The 15573-nt window shown below is 41.6% G+C and overlaps 1 protein-coding gene across 4 annotated transcripts in view; it reads left to right on the top strand.

Moving 5' to 3' along the window:
• ZMPSTE24 (zinc metallopeptidase STE24) overlaps positions 1-15573 on the top strand; it is a 119781-nt gene that overhangs the window by 42917 nt on the left and 61291 nt on the right. For 3 of the 4 annotated variants that reach the window (XM_073317423.2, XM_073317424.2, XM_073317422.2), the window contains exon 4: positions 13467-13583. The exons of the other annotated variant lie outside the window; for it this stretch is intronic. In XM_073317423.2, the coding sequence (XP_073173524.1) occupies positions 13467-13583 (117 nt within the window). The remainder of the gene's footprint in view (positions 1-13466; positions 13584-15573) is intronic. 4 annotated transcript variants of the gene reach the window in all.

The following is a 15573-nucleotide window of genomic DNA, read 5'->3' as shown; positions in this document are numbered from 1 at the left end:
ACATCAAAACAATAGTTTTGATGGGTTGGTCGAGGTGCACTCAGACCACTCTCTGCAATACCATTCAATGCTGGAAAACCCTTTTCATCCGTATGGATGTGTCTCACCCCATTGCGCAGCACTTGGGAACGGTTAACCAACAAATGGGTACTGGAGATTATTCAAGATGGATACTCCATCCACTTCACAGGCACCACCCAACATCTTTCCCCGTCAGTCTTCAGAGACCCTTCTCACAAGAGCCTATTGCATCGAAATAGGTCATCTCCTCAGCGTAGGGGCCATAGAGCTGGTGCCCACACATCTAAGAGAGAAAGGCTTTTACTCTCGTTACTTCCTGATACCCAAGAAAAAAGAGGTTGGAGACCCATACTAGACCTCAGAGCACTCAAAAATCCAAGATGGTCACTTTGGAAACGATTATTCCAGTGTTAGAAAAAGGAGACTGGTTTTTGGCCCTTGACCTCCAAAATGTGTACTTCCAAATTTCAATCATACCATGTCACAGAAGATACTTCAGATTCACCTGAGGCCAGGACTGCTACAAGTATAGAATATTCCCTTTTCACCTCTTTTCAGCCCCCAGAGTATTTTCCTGGGTCCTCTCTGTAGTAGCAGCCAACATATGTTCCCAGGGCATTATGATCTACCCTTACCTCCTCTGGACATGTTCCTTCGTCAAAGCCCAGTGAGTTACCCATACCACTCTGGATCTATGCAAGAATCTGGGCATGCAAATCAATGCACAAAAATTGACATTAATACCAGTACAGAGACGCCGACCTCGACTCTGTCCGAGTGAAAATGCTCCTCCCACAACACAGATTCCTCAGTCCCTCCATGCTTATAAAGGTAGTGCAATCCAGCCCTCATATATTGGCCAGACACTGCCTTCGGCTTCTGGGGCACATGGCCGTGGGCACATCAGTGGTAGCTCATGCCAGACTTTGCATGAAATGCCTCCAATCATGGTTCAGCTTGGTTTACAGACCTAACAAAGGTTTCAGAGTAGCAGCTATGTTAGTCTGTATCCGCAAAAAGAAAAGGAGGACTTGTGATACATTAGAGACTAACAAATTTATTTGAGTGTAAGCTTTCGTGAGCTACAGCTAGACAAATGGCTATTGATGCCCACCAGAATCAAGAAATCCTTGAATTGGTAGACTCAACAGACACCTGCACTGGCATCCCATTTGCTCAACCTTCTCCATCACTACTTCTCATCACCGATGTATCCCTCATAGGATGGGAGACACATCTCAACAATCTCACAGGGCAGTGCAAATTGTCTCTGTTCGAGACATGCCTTCACATCAATATACTTGAACTCAGTCGTCAGGATTGGCTGTGCTCACTTCCAGTGATCAGAGGTAAACACACATGCTGGACTATATAGCGTGCGTGTATTACATAAACCATGAAGGAGAAGCCAGATGGCCCTCCCTTTGTATGGAAGCACTAAAGTTATGGAACTGGTGCATTTCCCACAATGCACCGCAGACAATCTGAGCCACAAAATCCCTCATGACAACGAATGTGATACTGCGCAACATATTCCGACGATGGGGGATGCCCATTATAGACTTACCAGAACAAGAAATGTCCATAGTACTGCTCCAGAGCGAGCACCGGCCAGCACTCTTTTGGGGGATCATAGAATGTCAGGGTTGGAAGGGACCTCAGGAGGTCATCTAGTCCAACCCCCTGCTCAAAGCAGGACCAATCCCCGATTTTTGCTCTGATCCCTAAATGGCCCCCTCAAGGATTGAACTCTCAACCCTGGGTTTAGCAAGCCAAAGCTCAAACCCTTGAGCTATCCCTCCCCCGGTCAGGATTGGGTGTGCTCACTTCCAATAATCAGAGGTAAACACACATGCTGGACAATATAGCGTGCGTGTATTACATAAACCATCAAGGAGGCGCCACATTGTCCTCCCTTTGTATGGAAGCACTAAGGTTATGGAACTGGTGCATTTCCCACAATGCACAGCGGACAATGGAGGATGTGCTCCTCCTCTAATGAGACAAGGGCCTTCTTTACGCCTTTCCCCTATTTTCTCTATTGCTGAAAGTCCCACTGAAAGTAAAAAGAGAAAAAGCAAACATCACACTTATGGATCCCATCTGGCCCAGATAGATGTGGTACCCTTACTTGTCACAACTGGCACTGTGTCCACTGATGACTCTTCCAACCACTCCTTATCTCCTCTCACGGAATGAGAGATGCACTCTACATCCCAGCCTGCAGATACTACCACTTAAAGTTGTCTTAGTTCCAGCACATAGAAACATCATGCTCTGAAGAGGTACAGGAAGTGTTATTACATAGCAGGAAAAGGACTACTCATCGTACTTAGCTATGGAAGTGGACCAGATTTCAGATCTGGTGCTAGTCCAGAAGAGTTGCCCCAGATACTGCCTCTCTACCTGTAGTCCTAAACTATTTGCTGAATCTCAAGAAATTGGGACTCTGTTATCTTGCTAAAAGTACACTTACCAGCAATAGTGACCTTCCACCAGCAGGTAGAAGGATACTGAATTTTTTCCCACCCGACTAGGAAGAGGTTTCTCAAAGGCCTAGTGAGCCTCTTTCCCGATCCCAGGCTTCCTACTCTACAATGGGATCTCAATTTAGTATTAAAAGGACTGACTAGACCACCCTTTGAACCCATAGCCACTTGTTCCTTAACCCACCTTTCCATGAAGACTCTGTTCCTTATCGCCATTACCTCAGCAAGAAGGATAGGGGAGATAGCAGCCCTGATAGCGCACCCCCAATGCACATTTCCGCATTTCACATGAACCTACTCATTCACATTCTAGCATTTTATTCCAAGCCTCACCATGTTAAAAGGGAAGCCATCTTCCATGTGCTTGATATAAGGAGAGCCTTGGTCTTTTATTTGAACAGGACAAGTGTTTTTAGAAAATCTGAGACACTTTCTCTCCATCGTGGACAGCTTTAGGGGCACAACTATTTCTGCCAAAATACTCTCTAAATGGGTCTCCAACTGTATCAAACTCTGTTATGAGACTTGCAATTTAGCATTCCCATCCACAATCTGCACACATTCTACGAGATCAGTTTCCTCATCCATCGCCTTCTCCAAGGGTATCCCTGTATCAGAAATCTGCAGAGCAGCTACCTGGGCATCTGCACATATCTTTGCAGAACATTATGCCATCCTGGGGGACTCTGCTGCAGATGCCAGATTCGGCGTATGGTACTATCTAGCCCAGACTCAACTCCAAAACCCGAGTCTCCAGTGCAGGATACTGCTCAGGAGTCTCCTACAGTGGAGCACCCATAGGGATGCTACTCGAAGAAGAGGAAATTACTCACCTTTTGCGGTAACGATGGTTCTCCAAGGTGTGTGTCCCTGTGGATGCTCCACAACCCATCCACCCACCTTCCCTCTACTTTGGAGTTCTCATTGTACACTATGCAGTAGAGAAGAAATTGGGGATGGTTCGCCCATGCAGTGCGAGTTAATTTCTTGGCAGAGTATGTGGGAACAGTGCATGTGCGAGCTGAATGGACGTTGCTACCAAAATTCTCCGGTCAGGAGTGTAGGGATGCAGACACACTCTACAGTGGAGCACCCATAGGGGGACACATCTCGAAGAACCATCATTACTGCACAAGGTGAGAAATTTTCTCTTCCTTAAGGGCATTGGGAATCTCTTCTCACATGTGAGACCACCCACTCTGACCTGGGATCTTAACCTAGTTCTCAGAGCTTTGACTAGCCCTCCCTTTGAGTCCATGGCAACTTGCTCTCTCTTACACCTCCATGAAGACAACATTTCTAATCTACCCCCAACAAGCACCACTTTTTTTAAAGACAAAGTAACCCTGAGGCTGCATCCCAAGTTTCTCCCTAAAGTTGCCTCCACCTTCCATATGAATCAACAGAGCACTCTTCCTGTTTTTTCCCCAAAATCACATCGTGGCAACAGCGAGATGATTCTGCATATGCTAGATGTTAGAAGAGCACTAGCATTCTACTTGAACAGAACTAAAGTCACTAGGAAATCCCCTAAATTCTTCCTTTCGTTCGTGGAAAAATCCAGAGGCTCTTGTAATATTGGCTCAGAGACTATCCAAATGGGTCTCGAGTTGCATTAATCTCTGTTAGCAAGGATGCAACCTGTTGCCTCCGTCTGGAGTCCGTATGCATTCCACAAGGTCAATTTCTACCAAGGTCGCATTCTTTAAAGGTGTCCCTATCTCGGAAATCTACAGAGCAGTGACTTGGACCTCTGTCCACACTTTCGCAGATCATTATGCTCTCACTGGAGATTCGGCCTCCAAAGCCATCTTTGGCTCCTCAGTACTTTCTGTAACAGATTCCTTTCCTAAGTCCCAGCCCTCCGTGGGGGATACTGTTGCGAAGTCACCTACCGTGGAGCGCCCATAGGAACACTACTTGAAGAGGAGGAGGAAGTTACTCACCTTGTGCAGTAACGATGGTTCTTTGATTTATGTTCCCCTGTGGGTGCTCCACAACCCACCCTCCTACCCTCTACTTCAGAGTTCTCAGTGTGGGACTCTGCAGTAGAGAAGGGACTGAGGGGAGTTTTAGACTGAAGGAATTTAGACTGAAGGAATGAATGTTGCTAAGCAACAGTTGAGAGCACCTTTTGACTCCTCAGATACTTAAGAAAGATCAGTAGCTTTGGCTGTCTCACAAAGGAGACACACGTGGTTAAAATTGGTGGGACTCCCTCATGACAGAAAAGAGGATCAGCGACCTTCCCATTTGAAGGAGAAGGTCTGTTTAGTGTTCAGACTGATGAGATGCGGGAGAAGATGAAAAGTATAAGATCTACTACTAGATCTTTAGGTTTCTTTAATACAAGGAAGAGGTCATATCAACTCCATTAAACAAGTATTAAAGAGAATAGTCAACTTCTTCGTCTGCTTCAATTCATTACAGTTATCAGAGAAGGGTATCAGAGAAGGGCATGTCATTTCCAACCTCAACATTACACCTCACAAGACCAGCTACAACAGAGGAAGAAAATCAAACCTTACAATAATAAAAGGAAGGTGTTTTGTCTTCATCTTGTACAGTTCCTCCAAGATATCAGATCTGACATAAGGACATGGAGCTTCAAGTCCATCTATTTGCACATTTTGTCCATAGTTTTGAAATTGGCTGTCCTGTTTTTATTACCCATGGGAGTTAATAACATCAGACAGATGGATTTTAAGTTATTTCATGTGTTTTACACAATTCAATTCAAACACCTCTGGCCCCACTCCCCCCACCCACCTGCTTTAGAGCTGGACAGAGAGCAGGGTCATCTCAATTTGTTAAAAAACATGGTTCAATTTCTACTATAGTTAGGTGCAATAGAGGTAGTTCCACAAGATCAAGGGGGAAGGGTTTTACTTGTGTTACTTTCTGATTCCCCCTTTGCCCTATTTTGGATTTAAGGAGACACTTCTATAAAGAAATTTCACTTCCGCATTGGTTGTCTCTAACTTCTATAATACTGTCTCTTTCCCTCCAGGATTGGTTTCAGGTCTGGACTTAAGACATACATACATCCACATTTTTATAAGACTGTGTCAGTGGAAGAATCTGCATTTTGTTGTTAGAGAGGACCATTTTCAGTACAAGGTCCTCCCTTTCAGGTTGTCCGTTGCACCCAGGATGTTTACAAAATGCCTCTTGTTGCAGCATACCTAAGAAGGCAGAGCATGTATATTCATTAGAACACCAAGAGTTATGAACTGACCGGTCAACCACACACCTCATTTGGAACCGAAAATATGCAATCAGGCAGCAGCAGACACACACACACACACAGCAAATACTGTGCAGTACTGTGTTTAAACATAAACTACTAAAAAAAAAAAAAAGGAAAGTTTAAAAAAAAAAAGGCAAGGTAAGGAAATTGTTTCTGTGCTTGTTTCATTTAAATTAAGATGGTTAAAAGCAGCATTTTTCTTCTGCATAGTAAAGTTTCAAGGTTGTATTAAGTTAATGTTAAGTTGTAAACTTTTGAAAGAACAACCATAATGTTTTGTTCAGAGTTGTGACCATTTCAGAGTTACAAACAACCTCAATTCCCGAGGCGTTCCTAACTCTGAGGTTCTACTGTATACCTGTATCTAGTTAATGACTGATTAATAAAAGTGTCACCTAAGGAAGAGATGTTATTACATGTATGTCAAATATGTTCACTTCTGTTAGTCTGGGATTACAGATTTTTTTTTTATAGGAGGCATATTGGATTCAACTGTGGAGAAAACTTTTCTCCCAGAGTGGGGAGAGATCAAAATAAAAAGAGGTATACATCTCTTCCACCAGTCACTAAGACAATCTATTCTTTTCTTCCTTTGGTTGCTGGGTCTGTGGGTGTTAAGTGCAGCAGTGACTCCTTGTGCTTGTCTTCAGATGAGACCTTCAGCACTGGTTAGCAAAGAATTATAAATCCTCTTTAGACAGCGTGCATTGAAAAAATTAGTTCCTTGACAGCTGTTAACGTCATTAATATAGTGGATAGACAATCAAAATGCAATGAAAGGCACACTTTCAGTCACCATACAACATCTGTAATACTGATCAAGGATGCATCTGTCTTAGAATAGCGAGAACATCTGGCCATCAAATTGTTGGTCAAAGCTCATTATCACCAAAGGAAAGGAAATTACACATCAGTATTTTAAAACTGAGAGCAATCGAACTAGCTCTAAGATCTTTTTGACCTCAACTCAAATACAAAGCAATTTAGATTGTAACAGGCAGTGTAGTTTAAATAATATAAAGGGGACTCACTCTGTGAAATTATGCAGGGAGTCCAAGAGTCTTTGGAGCTATTTGATAGAACATGATATTTATCTAGTAGCAATTCACAAAATGGGGGAACAGGACCCCCTTGCAGATCATCTGAGCAGGTCCTCTGGTCAGATGCATAAAATGGTCTTTGAAGGATGAAGTGGTGAATCACTTCTTCAGTTTATGGAGGAACCCAATAATAGACCCGTTTGCATCCAGCAACAACAGGAAATGCCAGAGATATTGTTCCAGGGCACTCAAAGAAAAGGAATCTGTATTGGATCCTCTGAAGAGCTGTTCTTTATTTCATCCATATGTAAAAGCAGTGTTTTTGATAAGTCACTTTTGTGAGATTCATAAGTGAATTGCATCACACTCACCCTTAAATTTTACCAAAAATGTCAGATTGTCTCATAAATCAATCTATAATTCTATAATTTTACCAGTCTTCTTTCCCAAGCCCCATATACATGATGGGAAAGCTAAATTACGTGTGTTGGATGTGAGGAGAGGATTATCTTTTTATTTAGACAGGACTAAACAGTTTAGACAGTCTTCAAAGTTGTTTATAATTTATGGACCAAAAAACAAGGACAAAGCTATTTCTGTACAGTCTCTCTGTAAATGAGTTAGATTAGATTTTTATGAATCTTATAAATTGAAGGTATTATCCATTCCTCAAGTCACCAGAACTCATTCAGCTAGATCAAAGACAGCTTGCATGGTTTTCTCTAGACATATTCCTCTGATAGAGATATGTAGAGCAGCAACCTGGGTCTAGATTGGATAGAAAGCTTGGCAAGGTAATCCCGTTCTTTGCTTAACTAGAACTCTGGGTCCCACCATCACTGGTCAGAATACTGTTTATTAATCTAGCCCAGGACTGGGAATATGCAAGAACACTCAAAGCAAGAAATGAAGTTTATCTGTAATGTGTAATGGAGGGTCCACGGGATGGACTCTGCATTCTCACAATCCCCTCCCACCTTTCTCCACTAACATGGAGTCCTACTTACTAAAGGGCTGGGGTTGCAGGGGAAGGAACTCAGGGGGAGCATCAAGCTTCTTTTAAAACCTTGCCCTTGAATATCCACAGTTCGGGGGGGGGGAGGGGGAAGATGGCAAGGGAGATGCATGGATGCTCCAAAAGCTGCTGCTAGTAGAATTTAACCATTCAGGCCACCCTGGTCGGAGCATTCCATGAGTGAGAATATCCAATGAGTGGAAATATTGCAGAGTTCATCTTGAGAAACCTTGTTTCCAGGTAAGTAACATTTATTTCTTTAAGGCATATAACTTGGTACCATGCAACATTTTGATTTAAAATCTAGAATGAAACAAAGTTAACATGGCACACATTAAATGGGTTAATAGCTGGCTATCTGAAAGGTCTCAGAATGTAATTATAAATGGGGAATCATCATTGAGCAGGTGTGTTTCTAGTCGGGACCTTCAGGGATTGGTTCTTGTTTCTAAGCTATTTAACATTTTTATTAATGACCTGGAAGAAAACTTGAAATCAGCATTGATCTGGATTGCTTGGCAAGCTGAGCACAAGCAAACAATATGTGTTCTAATTAGGACTGTCGATTAATCACAGTTATTAATTAATTGTGATTAATCAGGCTAATAGAATACCAATTGAAATTTATTAAATATTTTTGGATGTTTTTCTAAATTTTCAAATATATTGATTTTTATTACAACACAGAATACAAAGTGTACAGTGCTCACTTCATATTATTATTTTGATTACAAATATTTGCACTGTAAAATGATAAAAGAAATATTAATTTTCGATTCACCTCATACAAGTACTGTAGTACGATCTCTTTGTCATGCAAGTGTAACTTACAGATGTAGATTTTTTTTTGTTACATAACTGCACTCCAAAACAATGTAAAACTTTAGAGCCTACAAGTCCACTCAGTCCTACTTCTTGTTCAGCCAATCACTAAGACAAACAAGTTTGTTTACATTTACGGGAGATAATTGTGCCTGCTTATTTACAATGTCATGTGAAAGTGAGTACAGGCATTCACATGGCACTTTTGTAGCCAGCGTTGCAAAGTATTTACGTGCCAGATATGCTAAACATTCGTATGCTCCTTCATGCTTCAGCCACCATTCCAGAGGACATGCTTCCATGATGATGATGCTCGTTTAAAAAAAAATTGTTAATTAAATTTGTGACTGAACTCCTTGGGGGAGAATTGTATATCTTCTGTTCAGTTTTGCCCACATTCTGCCATATATTTCATGTTATAGCAGTCTTGGATGATGACCCCCCCCGCACATGTTCATTTTAAGAACACTTTCACAGCAAATTTGACAAAACATGAGGAATGTACCAATGTGAGATTTCTAAAAAACAGCTCTCGACTCAGAGTTTTAGAATCTGAAGTGCTGTACAGAAGCTGAGAGGGGTGAGGTGTGGAGCATGCTTTCAGAAGTCTTAAAAGAGAAACACTCGGATGCGGAAACTACACAACCTGAACCACCAAAAAAAGAAAATCAACCTTTTGCTGGTGGCATGTGACTCATGATGAAAATGAACATGTATCGGTCTGCTCTGCTTTGGATCGTTATTGAGCAGAACCCATCATCAGCATGGACACGTGCTTTGGAATGGTGGTTGAAGCATGAAGGGACATATGAATCTTTAGCGGATCTGGCACGTAAATATCTTGCGATGCTGGCTACAACAGTGTCATGCAAACACCTCTTCTCACTTTCAGTTGACATTGTAAACAAGAAGCGGGCAGCATTATCGCCTGCAAATTTTAACCTAACTTGTTTGTCTGAGTGATTGGCTGATATAGGACTGAGTCAATATGTAGGCTCTAAAGTTTTACATTTGTTTTATTTTTGAATGCAGTTTTTTTGTACATAATTCTACATTTGTAAGTTCAACTTTCATTATAGGGACTGTACTACAGTACTTATATTAGATGAATTGAAAAATACTATTTCTTTTTTACAGTGCAAATATTTATCATCAAAATAAATATAAAGTGAGCACTGTACACTTTGTATTCTGTGTTGTAATTGAAATCAATATATTTGAAAATTAGAAAACATCCAAAAATATTTAAATAAATGGTATTCTATTATTATTTAACAGTTCAATTAATTTCTTGGCAGCCCTAGTTTTAATATGGCTAAATGTAAATGTAATCATAGACTTGAGGCCAAGAGAAACCATAATGATCATCTAGTCAGACTTTTTCTGTGCACCGCAGGTCACAGAATCTTACCCCACCCCACCCCTGCAGTAGTCCCATAACCTCTGGCTGAGTTACTGACTTCCTCAAATCTTGATTTAAAGACTCCAAGTTACAGAGAAACCACCATTTAGTCTAGTTCAAACAAGCAGGTGACCCATGGCCTACCCTGCAGTGAAGGTGAAAAACCCTCAGGGTTTCAAATTGGCAAAATTCCTTCCTGACCCCAGATATGGTGATCAGTTAGACCCTGAGTATGTAGGTAGGCATCTGGGAAAGAATTCTCTGTAGCAACTAAGAACTCTCCCCACTCTAGTGTCCCATCTCCAGCTGTTGGAGGTATTTGCTAATAGTGGTTGTGAATGGGCCATATGCCATTGTAAGCAATTGCATCAGGCCATCCCTTCCACAAACTTATTAAGCTCAGTCTTAAAACATGTTAGTATTTTTTTTGCCCCCATTATATGTAGGAACAAAGAATATAAGCCATTCCCTACAGTATGGGAGGAGGCAGTGACTAAGGAAGATATTTTGGGTTATGGTGAGTAATCAGCTGAACATTAGCTTTCAGTGCAGTGCTGTGACCAAACGGGCCAATGCAAACATTAGGTACGTAAACAGGGGAATCTTGACTATGTACAGAGAGGTTATTTATTTACCTCTGTATTTGGCACTAGCGTGACCACTGCTAGAATACTGTGTCCAGTTCTGGTGTCCACAATTCAAGAAGGATGTTGATAAATTGGAAGGCCAAGAAGGCCAATGGCATTTTGGGATGTATAAGTAGGGGCATAGCGAGCAGATTGAGGGACGTGATCGTTCCCCTCTATTCGACATTGGTGAGGCCTCATCTGGAGTACTGTGTCCAGTTTTGGGCCCCACACTACAAGAAGGATGTGGATAAATTGGAGAGAGTCCAGCGAAGGGCAACAAAAATGATTAGGGGTCTGGAACACATGACTTACGAGGAGAGGCTGAGGAAACTGGGATTGTTTAGTCTGCAGAAGAGAAGAATGAGGGGGGATTTGATAGCTGCTTTCAACTACCTGAGAGGTGGTTCCAGAGAGGATGGTTCTAGACTATTCTCAGTGGTCGAAGAGGACAGGACAGGGAGTAATGGTCTCAAGTTGCAGTGGGGGAGGTTAAGGTTGGATATTAGGAAAAACTTTTTCACTAGGAGAGTGGTGAAACACTGGAATGCGTTACCTAGGGAGGTGGTAGAATCTCCTTCCTTAGAAGTTTTTAAGGTCAAGCTTGACAAAGCCCTGGCTGGGATGATTTAATTGGGGATTGGTCCAGCTTTGAGCAGGGGGTTGGACTAGATGACCTCCTGAGGTCCCTTCCAGCCCTGATATTCTATGATTCTATGAAATTTTAAAGGGCTCAGATGAGCTAGGAGAATGATTAAATGATTAGAAAACAGCTAAATCTCTTTCTCTTTACAAAGAGACCGGTTAAGGAGTTATTTGATTAGTCTGTAAGTACCAATCTGAGGAAAAAAATTTGATAATTTGTCTGCTAGACTGAAGAGCCAAAGTATAACACAATCCAATGGCTGGAAATTGAAGTTAGACAAATTCAGATTAGAAATAAATTGTAAATTGGGATTCTAGAGAAAATACATCCAATTCAGACACAACATGCAGAAGTTACAGCCATTATAAAGGCTACTTTGACACACACAAAATGCAAAACGAGTGTCGAGGTCTGACTAGTAGTCTGGTAACTCTATCTGTGACAAAGTTTCACTCTGTCATACTACATTTCCTGAGGGTTAATCAGAGATGTCACTGTCAATGCACTTTAAATGAAGAGATGTTCACTATGATTCTCTTTCCTATTATCAAAGAGATTGCTGAGCGCTATTCCTGGAGAGTACTGTTTTAAAGCCTAGGGCTGGCCCTTCTTGCGGGCAATTCTGAGATTAGGAATTTTTATCAATTTTGTGTCTGGTTTTTTGCATTGTACTTTCCTCAGAGGCAATGACGCTCTCAGACATGATGATTTCTCATCAGATCTACCTGACAGCAGAACATCTGGTGGGAGAGGGCAGGTTGCAGGAACACTCACTAAGTAGGGCACAGGGCCAGCTTATGTCTTCTTTTCCTGGACCAAGAACTGCAGAGGAGAGTTCTCTTTCTTCAGGAGTACCATCATGACAAGCGCACACAATGTCAAATATGACAACCCTTTTCTACGAAGTCAACAGAATTGTGTTTAACATAGTGCTTGAAATTGTTAGTTAGGGTGTGTTATAACATATCTTTTTCAACTGTTGACAAGCCCCTATTGTACAGCCTTCAAATAGCAAGTATCTTGTCACTTTTATTGCTTCTGCCTGTTTTGGATCTGAACAGTGAAAACTGACCAGCTGGCTACCGATAATTTTCACTGTACTGCAACTCTGAAGGCTATGAACAGCTACAGAGTCAAGGATTTGGTCCTGTGAGGAGAAGCAAGAGGGCAGGAGGGAAATGTCCTTTCACTCCCCTTTCCAACAAATATTGGATTGAGTCCCTGTCTGCTGTTTCTTGTAGCCTTTGGAGCAGCTGTGCAGTGGAAAGAAACTGGTCAGTCTCACTGGCCAAAACGTAATAGGCAATTAAACTGACCAGGTAATTGTTATTTATACATCCTGAAAAATTGATGCCAATATACTCATAGTTTCAGCTTTTATGACTGACTTGATGAAAGCTCCTAGGAACAGGAGCTTAATGCTTAACTGTTCCAGTCAGCCAGTTGTATTTTTTCTCTATTAAAAAAATGCATGCTGGATCTAGCTTAGTCAGTGACTTGTCAAATTAAAAACCTTGCCATCCCGGACAAATTGACTTCTATCCTCCATAGAAAGTGATAAGACATGATTAACAATGGTCAGTACTTTGGAACAAATCAAGACTCAGGAGGGTATCCTGTTATCAGAAATTTGTGTATGTAATTTTCCCCTGTATTCTTGGCTCTAATTAGGGCATCCTCTGTCTGTTACGTTGTTGGACTTTACATATTCACACTTTGCCATGTATATTTCTTACCGTATCTTCAAATACTAATAAACCTGTTTATAGATTCATAGATTTTTAAGGCCAGAAAGGACTATTATTATCATCTAGTCCAAGCTACTGCTTAGCATAAGCCAAAGAATTTGACCCAGTAAATCCTTCATTAAGCTCAAATGTTGCGGTTAAGCTACATCATCTTTTTGGTAAGACGTCCAAACTTTATTCAATCACTTGGAGTATTAACCTGCTACATCTCCAGACAAGTTGTTCAATTGGTTAATGACCCTAAGCATTAAAAATTTGCACCTTATCTCTAGCCTCAATTTATCTAGCTTTAGCTTTCAGTCAGTTTCTGTTATACTATTTATATACATTTGCTTCATTGGCAATAAGATGTCTAAATTATGTTGTAAGAAGTTTATAAATAGGAACTCTTTCTTATGTATGTATAGATCGCTCAGTCATTGGTGTTTCTGCTGCTTGCTACACTCTTCAGTGCGGTGACTGGCCTCCCATGGAGTCTATATAATACCTTTGTCATAGAGGAGAAACATGGCTTCAATCAGCAGGTACTGTGAAATATACATGTACAGAAATAGCTTTCCAAATTAAAGTTAGTTTATGGAAAATGCCAGGTGGACAAATATCTGTAAATATGTCCTATTTGCCAGTGATATTTCTTTTACCACATGCCATGTGACATTAATATTTCTGTGGGAACCTAAATCTCTGAATGTTTTGACCATGATACCCAGATACTTCTGCTTTCCCTTATATCATCAGATCACTACCTGTTCCAGACCACCAATTCTTAGTACTTAGCTCTTTCTGCAGCCGTCCTCACACAAACATCACACCAGCACCTACGAAGGGGATCAGTCATGTCTTATGTCAAGTTGTTCAGGGAAGATGGTGGCAGCTGTTGCAGCAAAGAGAAGAGGAAATATATACCCTAGTTGTGTAGCCAAGAATCTCTCCTGTCTCATCACTTCCGTTGTCAGTTAGGTCTTGTCTCTGCCTCCTACAGCCTGGTTCCCCTTATGCTGAAGAGGTCTAATGAGTGTTCCTTTGCCAGGCTGCTGCCTAGCCCTCCCCAGAAGCACTTCTGACACCCAAGTCCAGGCACTGCATGTAGTTGATTGAGTGAGGCTGAGAGCACCATCTCTGGTTTACCTCCTTAATCTGCCTCATGAATTCCGCCTTCTGCTAAACCAGAAGGGTCATCTCTTCATTCACACCTCCTACAAACTACTCACTTGTCTTGTTCCAGCAGCTTCAATTTCCTTAACCTGCCCCTTCCCCATCACCTGCATAGGTCTCCCTCCTGCACTGGCAGGATTTCTCTCGTCAGAGAGCTTCCCCTTCTCAATTTCTGCATTAGTTCTTGCTCAGCTAGGGGTACCTCCTCAGGGTAAATCAGGCCTGGTTCCTTCCTTCCTTCCTGGCCCTAGTTCTTTCCAGTTCCTCTGAAGAAAGGGTTTGCTTCTGTGAGAGGGAAACATTTCTATCCAGATCATAATAGGCAATTTATTTCTGTGGACTTTGAAGCCTTGGCTGTAGCTGTCTGCACAGCACTATATCTCTCCAGGAAAGGACTGTAGGGCCCAGAGCCCACCAGAAAGTTCCAGTTTAACACAGGCTGAAAGTTGGGAAATCAATCAGGGAAGCCCTTTATCATATTGTAGAGAATTTATCTGCTTCACCTGCAAGAGCGTCATACCAGATGCCCTGGGATTTTCTCATTTCTATTTGCAGTTTCCAAGGAGCTAGGAGGACTGAGTCGAAGCTAGATCTAAAGTAGCTGAACTAGTTGTTTGTCACTTATAGACATTTCAAAGTAGAGCCAGTGTAGCACTTACTTCATCCTTACTGCGGTAGAATCAGGAGACTGTTTTGCCTCCATCAACCTACAGGTGACTCACAAATGAAAAATAACTGAGGCTTTTTTACTACGATGTATAAAGAAGGCCTGAAAATTTTCCTCATATGTCCTCTCCTGCTCCCCCACACTCTGCTCCCCAAAATCATCTTGGTTTCACACATTAGAATTACATGTCTAGCCAACCATTTTTTTCCTGAAATTCCCTGTGGGCCATGGAGATGGTGTGAATATGACATCACAGATACTACAGAAACAAAACCTAATTAACCGAGAAGGGAGATGACATCTGTTCAAAATATCTAAAACTTCATGTTTTATTTCACTTCTTACACACACACTCAAATGCCTGAGAAACATCTGAGGGAAGAGTGTTGTGAGTTCAAAACCAAACCCCTTTCAGCCTTTCATTCATCTTCATAAAGAAGCAAAAAGAGCACAGACCCATTTTTCCTCTTTGCAGGACAACATGTTCTCATGAAGCAGAGCTTGCCTGATGTTTGCTCTGGACCATGAATATTTCAATTTATCATCTTGCCCTACTATCTGCTCTGTGTGTATTCTCCAAAGTGGTTGTCATAGCAACAGTATTTTGCTCACAGAAGATGCATATTGTACCAGTGGCTGCTGATAGTTTCTAGATACTCCATCCTTCTTGGCAGGAAGAGTCATCAAGTGTA

The sequence above is a fragment of the Lepidochelys kempii genome, chromosome 19, assembly GCF_965140285.1.
Source record: "Lepidochelys kempii isolate rLepKem1 chromosome 19, rLepKem1.hap1, whole genome shotgun sequence".
Lineage (NCBI taxonomy): Eukaryota > Metazoa > Chordata > Testudines > Cheloniidae > Lepidochelys > Lepidochelys kempii.
Note: the sequence above shows the minus strand (reverse complement) of the source record. Positions and strands in the feature narration are given on the sequence as shown.